General features: G+C 40.9%; 1 protein-coding gene across 1 annotated transcript; it reads left to right on the top strand.

Moving 5' to 3' along the window:
• Positions 1-544: 544 nt before the first annotated feature.
• Positions 545-9,541, top strand: sema7a (semaphorin 7A (JohnMiltonHagen blood group)). The gene is made up of 14 exons (XM_008276813.1): positions 545-745; positions 1,026-1,168; positions 1,892-1,933; positions 2,026-2,121; positions 2,359-2,461; positions 2,652-2,762; positions 3,089-3,231; positions 4,826-5,004; positions 5,284-5,392; positions 5,955-6,150; positions 6,354-6,466; positions 7,103-7,254; positions 7,389-7,447; positions 7,563-9,541. Exons 1-14 carry the CDS (start codon positions 565-567, stop codon positions 7,985-7,987), a joined length of 2,052 nt encoding a protein of 683 aa, XP_008275035.1. The 5' UTR covers positions 545-564; the 3' UTR covers positions 7,988-9,541.
• The last annotated feature ends 639 nt before the right edge of the window (positions 9,542-10,180 follow it).

The following is a 10,180-nucleotide window of genomic DNA, read 5'->3' on the forward strand; positions in this document are numbered from 1 at the left end:
AAAGGAAATAATGGCAAATATGTGTAAAATAAAATATGTTTTTTTGTTTGTTTGTTTTTTTTGTAGATTCTTACTATAATGCTCCTTTTTATTGCCCAACTGAACAAACCTAACGATTTAACAGCGTCTGCAGCATTTCTAGCATTCGTCTGTTATTCGAGCACAGCTGAGCTCCTCCATTCTCTGCAGCTTTGCCATCTTTGCTCACCGCATTGCCAGTGGCTCGCAGATAAGTGCTCGGACCGGAATCACCTGGACTGTCACACATTTAGGCAGCAGACAGACGGTTGGCACTTTACGCACTAATCGCTCCAACAGGACTGCGCAAACGCGATTTCGAGCTTCATCAGGTGGATGGAAACGACGAGACTGCTTCTTTATTTTGACTCGGCTTTGTAAGAACGTGATTTGTATTTTTCCTAGACATTCATGGGTGGGTTTTCATACATTTCCCCTCTCTCTACACTGCAGACTGTGTCTCCAGCAGCAGACGTAATCACCGCTGTGTGACTCCAGCAGCATGGGAGGAGACTGAGTTGATAAACGTTCTGCCAGCAGACCTTGATGTCAGTTCACTCCCAGTTGCCTCTCGGACTGTCCACAATCGAGTTTATGCGCAAAATGAGGTGGTTTGTCTTCATTTGTATTTGGCTCACTGGAAATTTTCAACCAGTCCTCAGTGGGCGTTTGGAAGAAACACCGACTCTTGGAAATACTAAAACGAATCCCAGAGTTCTCAGCAAAGGTAACGTCTTTTCTTGCTCGTAATGATTTGGTTACTCTGCAGTTTTTATTTATTTTTAAGACCAGTATCCTAAATCAGTCATGGTGTCCAGACACCCTGTAATCCCCCGTAAGCTTGTTAGTTCAGTGGAGGTGCACCAACTTTTCCCCCCACAGGCGATGAGCAGGTCACACAGTGATGTTGGTGCACAAAGCAGTCATTGACAGTGTTCAGTGTGACCTTCACTAACATCCTCCCAGCTCTGAAATATGATAACGTGATCCCTTGTTTATGTCCACAGATGTGTTCAGTGGTGGGTTTAACTACCAAATTGATCAAAACCACACAGTGTTCCTTTATGAGGAGGACTCACAGGAACTGTATGTTGGAGGGACTGGCTTTGTGTTCAGGATTGATGCCAGCAATTGGACTCGTGTTATAGAGGTGGGTGTTTCTGGACTAAATTTCTCTGTGATTCATTTTATCAGCTTCAGCACATGTACTGTCCGCATGATTTCTTCTGATGTCCCCTTAGCTTGATTTCTGTGCAGATCTTGCCGTTTGTGATGCAGCTGGGATTATAATTAGATGCTACTGTAACAGATGGCTGTCACAGACCTATTGTTACATGGACCCTGTCTGCCAACACCCTCTGACTGATATGGCCTTGTGAAAAACACTTAATGTGCAGCTTGAAGCTGCTGATTAACTGCTGATGAAGAACACACAGCACAGATAGACAAAAAAGCAATTTCTATAATGTAATAATGTAGAAAATTCACGTCAGAAAACATTTTCTGAATGAGTGATGAGTTAATGAATTGACTGTAAGGCAGCATAGATCTTCATTTCACTAATGGGTAGTAGTCTGTGGTAGGAGCAGCTGAAGTGATTTCAGTAGAAGTCATTATCTTGAGTGAGCCTAAGAAAGTAAACCTGAGATAAAACATTTAAACAGGCTGTCAAATTTTTGATCCTCCAGATATTTAAAACATTATGCAGTGGCCAGAATCATATTAATGTGGAGGAGCTTCAGCAGCAACATTCCTCATTGGTTAGTCGGTGATAAAGGCTGTTCAAGGTGTTCACTTCCTCCTAAAAATGTTTGATATTAAACTCTACTGAGGTACAAACTTTGTTAATTTGTCTATCAACTGTCTCCGGCAGAAATTTCCTCTGAAAACAACGGGGCAGGAGCAGTGCCAAGAGGTGAGTGACTAAAGAAAGATGTATATAGAAATTGTGGGATATTAAATGAAATGTAAAATCAGTTTTGTGTAACAATGGCTTCTCTTTTGTAGGGTCCCTGTGAAAATGTCGTCACTGTGATTGAGAAGTTTCAGGACAGCATGTTTGTCTGCGGAACAAATGGACAGAATCCACAGTGTTGGGAGCTTGTGAGTGTCTTGAGTGTGTTAATGTGACATCTGTCTGACACACTGCAGTTTTTGTGACTGGTTAATTTTATTGGCGGCAGCAGAGCAAACCTCATTAAAGAGTGGCGCTCGTGTGGGTTCTGATTAAACTTTAATTGAGCACCCTGCTTTATAATTTAAGTAGGGGTTTGGGTGTCTGGTGGTTTATTTTTTCCATCCCAGCTGTCAAGAAGTAACGTCACAATATTCTCCCTGCAGTTTCCTTCAACGACCAATCAGTCCCAAAAAATAGAGGAGAGTTACGACGGGATCGGTATCTCTCCGTTTGTCTACACACAGAACTCTCTGCTACTCACAATCGGTACGTCATATACAGCTTCTTGCATAACTGTAAGACTGTGTTTTGACATAGGACTGCATGCAGAATTATATAACCAAATCGAGTCACATGCGATGAGCTGAGCCGGCGAGCTCGTGCATTTTCATAAAAATCTGCTTAATATTTGAACATCTTTGCTCCTTTTAATGTGATGTGTCCCTGCTATTTTTAGATGGGGATATATACGCAGCAGCACCTTTGGATGCTGATGGAAGCTCTTTGCAGTTCAGAAGAAAAGCTGGCAGCAGAACTAATGTCTGGATGTATGACAGCTGGGTCTCAGGTGTGTAAACTACACTGTAGTTCATTAGCAGGATGAGCAGTGCAGCGTAAACTCATTAGTGATGTGACAGCATTAAATGTCAAATGTGCGTCATGTGTTTGTTTCATGTGCACAACCTGCGTTCAGATGATGCGTTCGTGTGATTTAATCAGATGTTTTTTTTGCTAAATGTCTGTCCAGCCCATAACTCACCCTGTCCACTTCTCAGCACTGTGTAATTATCTTTAGTTTGCTTTGTCGTGCCAAGGCTTTCACGTGTTGTCTGCTTGTACCACACTGCAATTTAAACAGTGGGATGATTTGGTAAACACGTCTTCCTCTCCCAGAGCCCACGTTTATCTCCGCATCCTGGGTACAGCGAAAGGATGACCGAGACAATGAGAAGATATACGTCTTTTTCCGTGAGAAGAACTCCGACCACAGCCCAGAAGCCGACCCCTGGATATCTCGTGTTGCCAGAGTTTGTAAGGTAAGGCGGACACTGGAGAAGGCTTACGCTACATCCCCAAAGCTCATCTGGAAAGACTGCTCACTTCCCGTAAACCTCTTTAGCGCAGCTTTAGTAATTAAGCTAACAGCTATTGAAGTCTTGCTCATGTAACATGGAATGTGGATTCTAGCTGGTAAATTATGTAATTTAGAGATTAAATTTACAAAAATAAGTCAGATTGCTTCAGAGCAGTAATTTTAGCTCATGAAAGGATGCAACCATCAAAATGTGACAGCTTGAGTCACTTGAGTCAAATTAGGGATCTAGATTATTTTTTATAGCGCATGTGGAGTAGGAGCATGAGTTGACAGGCTGAGATGATTGTGAAAGTTTAGATCACGTGTACCTTTGCGGACCATTGCTGCCACTTGGACACAGAAGCTATGAATTGACTCTTCGGTTCAACAATAGATGTAATTCTAAAGACTAACATTACACCAACTTCATAGGAACCTAGTTTAAGCAGATAGTAGATGTTAAAGTTCCTTCTGCTGCTGAGGGTCAAGAATGAATTGGAAACCGCATGAAAATTGAAAGATCAGAATCCGAATCCTTTAATGTCATTATACGAAAAAAAAAGTACAAGGATTCTGATTCTGATCTTTTAATTTTCATACGGTTTCAAAGGACACATTGACATCTTTGCACATTAATGGAAAGAGGACAACTTAAAAGTGTTCATTCATTAGATTTGACATAATTTATGTAGCATTTGCTTAATTAAACTGTCAAATGTTGCTATTTTGATGGTATTGAATATAAATTAAGCCCAGTAATTATTTATTTTTCAGATTTTCTTGCCCAGCATCACATTTCAGTCTGATCTACTTTCTATTAGAGTGAACAGACGTTGAATTGTGGGACGGTTTAATACAAATTGTCCTATCAGGGTGTCTGCTGTTCCTCCTACAATAACCCCTTTTAAGTTTGCTACACAAAGGAGACAGATTGCCACCATCTGTTAAAACAGTCTACTTTGATGCAGACTTTAATCTTTGTTTCTTCTAGGAACAGCGTTTAAGGTCAGCCACTATTTACAGTTTAATTAAGTGGAGTGTGGTGACATGTTGGTATGTACATTCTGAAGGCTGCCGTCATGGATAAATATTATATGACTTCATAGGAAATTATTTAGTCCCACTATAATTAAAAAACCCCAAACAAACAAAGGGTAATTAGAAGTATATTGGGCAGAGTGATGTGCTGTGTGGGTTTGTGTTTACCAGGTCATGATAAGCATACATATAATTAAAATATTTGAAAAGGTTGTATTAGAGTGGTAATACAACCATCTGCTGCAGTGCAGTCTTATCGTCGGCACCAATACAAACAAATCAGACTGCATTTTCTTTGATTAGCTAACCTGGCATGCTGTTCCTGCGGTCAAATAGTCTTTACAGCACCCTTGTTTGACATCTGTACAAAACAGTACTTGCTCTGAAAGCGGTTTGGTGTTGAGTTCCAAGCATCATGGTGGGTGTAATGTCAGCACTATCAAATAACCCTCAGTTGTTGAATTTCAAGCAAAATGAAAGAGCATCGTTCTCATGTAATTTGTCTGTGTCACTTCCAGGTAGATGAAGGCGGATCAAAGAGATTTTTCCAGAACATATGGACGTCTTTTCTCAAGGCTCGGCTTGTCTGTGGGTTTCCAGACGAGTCCTTGTATTTCAATCGTCTCCAGGACATTTACGTGATGCACGCTGAAGACTGGCGCGACACCAGGGTTTATGCCCTTTTCACAAGCAGCTGGTTAGACAGTTTCCCTTCCTGTTTTTTTTGGTCAAAAACTAAGCAACAAGTCAAGTAAAACACTGACAGCAAAGCTCCAAAACACTGGAGCCCCAAAACAAAGTTGAGCTCCAAAAGCAACAGATAATTCCATCACATACTGTCAGTAATGTTTTTGCCAAGGGAGCTGCCCTTGTACCACTCCCATGGTCTCAGCAGTAACTGATGTGATTTTGAATTTTTGTTATTGCAGCTATGATGACATCTTTGCCAACCTCAGTTTTCTTTTTTCTCCTCCAGGAACTCCACAGCAGTTTGCATCTATTCAATAGCAATGATTGAAAGCATATTTGAAAATTCAACTTTCAAGGGCTACAACAAAGACATGCCCAGACTGAGGCCAGGAACGGTAAGGCTTTGTTTTGTTGCTATGTTGTCTTGCAGAGATGGAGAACTTCCTCTAAAAGATGTATTTTTGCATTTCTATTTGAGTCCACCAACATTGCATGTTGGCAGTCCATTATACATCATGCGCCTCATTACATCTACAGACAAGTTACATAAATGGGTGGAAACGTGGAAAATGTGTGTCTGATTGCATGACTTCACTACGTATATTGTTTTCATCTGCAGCTGGAGAAATTGTAAATTCTCACATGAAGTCACTTTGAGTTCAGCACCGTTGCTGTAGAGCTGAAGAGGCCAATGAATGGACTGAATGTTTGCAGAATTTCCTACCATTGTAACAAACAATTCCAAGACCCTTTGACAAACACCTCCTGTTTGCCTCATATTCTGCTTATACCTTAAGGAAATGTTTGTCTCTGTTTTGTTTTTGCACAACTGTGAGTGCTTTCGGTTTTGTATAGCCTAACTGCAGTGTCCTGCAAACATTCAGCTTCAGTTTATGGAGGTTACGGAATGCAGATTGGTTTTAAGCAAAGGGATCTTTATGTTTGCATGTTTTTCAGTGTGTACGGAACAGCAGGAGTCTCCCACAGGCCACTCTAAACGTGGTGAAGGACTACCCAGAGATGACAGATTGGGTTTACTCCCTGCATTATACAGCGCCTTTTTATGTAAGCAGCAACAACTACACGAAGATTGTTGTGGACAGAGTCCAAGCCGCAGACCAGCACATGTATAACGTTCTGCTTCTAGCCACAGGTATGTCACAGCTCAGTAAAGATATACAATTCAACATATGGTCCGTCTTCAGTACTTTGCTCTGCTGGTAGAGCCTTGTGTGCTTTTCTGTTCACTTGGCTTGTAATCATGCATTGTCTTTTATCTCTGCAGGAAACAATTGGCTTAAAATACCTGCAGTAGGAATCCCAAAATAACAACAGCTCAAACTTGTCTTCTAACAGATTCTGGAAAGATCCATAAAGTCTTGGAAGCGGGGCCAGAGCCTTTCATCATCTCTGAAACACACCTCTCCAACAGTTCGACCATACAAGCAATGAAGCTGGACTCTAAAAAGGTATGGTGCATTTTAAATGCCATTTCCAGATGTGATGTGTGCTGCAGCATCTGTTACTCCTCTCAGGCGGATGTTTTTTTTAACATAAGTGAAATCTGAATTGCATGTACATTTCAAATCTGCTCTTAATAAGTATTTTACAATAAGAATGGCCCAAATGAATAATGGATAATCCAAAAGGTTTGGCGCATAGTGATGAATCCCCACAGAGTCATTATTTCACCTTGCTGTTTTTTCAGCTTTGCCATGCATATTTTCAGTATCTGCAGAGCTAGTTGTGGCGCAACTACAAAAGCAACCATCAAGCTGCATCTGGACGCTGTTTTCTGCTGATAAGCACATTCATGTCCTCTTGCCAAACACTGACAGGACCATGAACCTACCAGTCAGACATTTCACTCTGAAGCTGGTGGACACGAAAAGCAAAGCAAGAGAGAATCTAGTAGATGCATCATGCAAAAACAAACTTTAGCTTAAATCCAAATGAAGTTTTTAGTTCCTCTCTATCTGCTGAATGTGTAAAAAGGCAACCGTTTCCTAACATGTTCCCCAAAACAGCAGTATAAAGTGACAATATCAGTTTTGTGTTTCCAAAAATCAATTAAAGTCAAATCCTTTTTGTCCTCCTTTGCTCAGAAAATGTTGGTTGTTGGTTTTTCGGAGAGGATCTCTACTGTGGACCTCCGGAGATGCCAAGACTACAATAACTCCTGTGCAGATTGTGTTCTGGCCCGTGACCCGTACTGTGCATGGACGTCATCTGGATGCACCTCGACTGTCCCACAAATGTAAAAAAAAACATTCTTATCAACACTTTGCCACCACAAAACCTTTTTCTGTTACATTCAGGATGATTGAAATAGCTGCTCTCTTGAGAAGAAAAGGGACAAATATCACAAAAGTTACTTTTTTGTGTTCACAGTGAGGGCATTCAAAATATCATGGATGGACAAATAAGTGTGTGCTCTGCAGCGTTAAAAGGTAACTATTGCTGAGACGGTTATCATTCCCACTATACACATTTCACAACATATTTGGTCACATCTTGACTTGATCTTCACTTCTTTCTTTCTTTCTTTCTTTCTTTTTTTTTTAGATCAAAAGGCAGCGAACCGGACCAAACGGGAGACAGCTTCACCATCAGAAGTGAATTTGAGGACGGTTCATTCAGTCCCTCAGGGTGTCCCCTTCTATCTGTCCTGCCCAATAGACTCCTACCACGCTGAGTACACCTGGGAGTACGGAGGCCGGAGCAGCCCATGTCTGCAAATGCTCTCCGACTGTCTTCACCTCATCCCCTCCATGGCACCAGAGAACTATGGAAACTATGAGTGTGTTTCCAAAGAGAAAGACTACACCAAAGTGGTGAAAAGATATCAGCTTACAGAGCAAATAGTCCCAGAAGAAATGACATGGAGACGCCATATCCCTTACAGAAGGAACGATGCATCAGCTCTCGTTCCGCGAATATGGATCGCACTAACCCTAACAGCTTTAGCAGTGTGGGAAATTTTCAGATAGAGTCGTATTTCAAATCGGAGCATTTATGCTCTTAGGCCCTTTGTCCTTTTTGTTGCAAGCAGGATGGAGGCAGGGCTGAAGGAAATCCACCTCAACAACAGTGAAGCTTGCAGCTGAACAATTCAGACAGGAGTGCTCCTGCGGTGAAGTTAAACCTTTGTTTGTGCTTCCCTTAACACTACAGTGTTTGACAGAATAGCAAGGTCTAAATCAACAGGAACCCTCCATGGCCAAGTTTTTTTTTTTTTTTTTAAAGAGATGCCAGAACAGGAGGCAGTTGGGTGTGATGGAGGAAGAAAGCAGCACAACTGGTCAGCGGCGGAACACAGCTTGAATGATCTGAGGAGTTCTAGCTTGTTGGTTTTTGTTTCGATCAGCCAATTGTTAGTCAGAGACCTCCTGCGTGAAGCACTGCAGCTGGCTGTGGGCTGTGCTCATCCTCCTTTGAAAACAATGAAAGAAAAAGAAGGTGTAAGAAGCAATCGTGAGAATTCCTTTCAAAACAAGGACCACAACATTCAACCAATGAACCCATATACAATGTTTTGATCCTAAAGTGGGAAAGCTTCTTGTCAGACAGCCACAGTGGTTTTGTTGCAGTGGCAAATTGGGATTCCTGCTTGAGGCATGCAGAGGGGCCAGCTCTTGGTTCAGTGGTCCAGTGGTCCACATTCCAGCCCACTGATGACAGCTTATTTGTATTCGATGGTTCAGGAAAGGGTGGAGGTAGCAAGAGACCTTCACTGAATTTTCCTGTATTTTTTTTTCCCAACCCCCCTCAGTAACAGTCAGTGCTCACAGAACTGTTTGAAAAAATGTGGAATGAAAATGTTTTTCAGTTGCAGAGCACACTGTGTGTGTGAAGAGTGGATGTGTTGACCTCAAGCTGCCCTTGATGTAGCGGATTCGAACAGATCGTTGTTGAAAGTGATTATTTTGACTTTGCACATTTGTCCTCGACATTTTGAATGACTCTACTTTTCTAGCCAGTTATTTATATGAGAGAAAACTTTGTAGCTGAAGTTGTAGGGTAGCCATTGTTTGCCACAAGTGGCAGTTACGAGGTCAAAGTAAATGCAAGAACATTGTACACAGAAGTGACTTAATAATGTAGATTAAAAGCAATAAATCACAAATACTAGCTAACATTTAGCAACCAAAAGCTACTAATAAAACCCCCAAGTGTACCGACCTGAGCAGTTGTGCCGTTTATACTGCTATTAATTCAGTTCTTCATTTGTATGTGACTGAAATGGTTATTTATTCTTTCAAAAGTTACACAGTCTTAATAATAATAATAATAATAATAATAATAATAATAGTCTCAAACACTGCTCTGAACATTTTTTTTAACTACAGAGATAAATTTATTTATTATGTAACTTGTATTTTGATATTTGATATTGAGTTCTACTTTTATACTGAAATGTAATAGGTTTAAACAATGTATAATTTCAAAAGTTTTTTTTTTTTTTTCTATAACGATTGCTTGAAAATGCAGAATGAGCAAGACTGGCAATTGATGGTAATAAATTAATAAATATGTATGTATCATTGATTTCCCAGTTTTGAAAAAAGAAGAATAAAACTGAAAATCCATTGCTTACAACGTGTCATAGTCATGTTTCTCTTAAGGGCTGTTACGGAAGAATCTTAGAGGATTGTGCCTTAATCTAATGTAGGACCCTGTAAACTAACCGCTTTGGATCGCATTGGATAAAAGTCGCTTTGGATAAAAGTGCCTGCTAAATTAAATTGTAGAAACAGAGTTCAGACAGGATGATAAGAATCTGTAGTTTTTTCTGTTTTATCCCTGGATCTAAACCGTCAACACTAATGAGGACTGAGTGAGGAAATCCTGTTCAGATAAAGAGAAAAAAATCACTCATTTGTGTTCTGATTTTTCCCTCTGATTAACCAATCATGGTTTCAAAACTTCATGAGAATTTCCGTGTTGTTCAGACTTCTTCCCACACAGCTCTGGGATAAACATGAGATAATATGTACACGGGGCTGCAAGCTGGCGCAGTTGGTTAGCACTGTTGCCTCGCAGCAAGAAGGTCCCCAGTTCGCGTCCCGCTGAGGACACCCGGGATCGTTCTGCGTGGAGTTTGCATGTTCTCCCCATGTAGCGTGGGTTCTCTCCGGCTTCTTCCCACACAGTCCAAAAACATGTTGAGGTTAATTGGTGAT

This window comes from Stegastes partitus, unplaced genomic scaffold, assembly GCF_000690725.1.
Source record: "Stegastes partitus isolate 25-593 unplaced genomic scaffold, Stegastes_partitus-1.0.2 Scaffold81, whole genome shotgun sequence".
Classification (NCBI taxonomy): Eukaryota; Metazoa; Chordata; class Actinopteri; family Pomacentridae; genus Stegastes; species Stegastes partitus.

What these genes read in the sequence shown, in the direction of transcription:
- sema7a (XM_008276813.1), top strand. Translation starts at nt 565, where the DNA reads ATGTCAGTTCACTCCCAGTTGCCTCTCGGACTGTCCACAATCGAGTTT. An exon ending in ATCCACAGTGTTGGGAGCTT is followed by an intron (nt 2,122 to 2,358) that starts GTGAGTGTCTTG and finishes TTCTCCCTGCAG; the next exon opens with TTTCCTTCAACGACCAATCA. An exon ending in GTGTTGCCAGAGTTTGTAAG is followed by an intron (nt 3,232 to 4,825) that starts GTAAGGCGGACA and finishes TGTCACTTCCAG; the next exon opens with GTAGATGAAGGCGGATCAAA.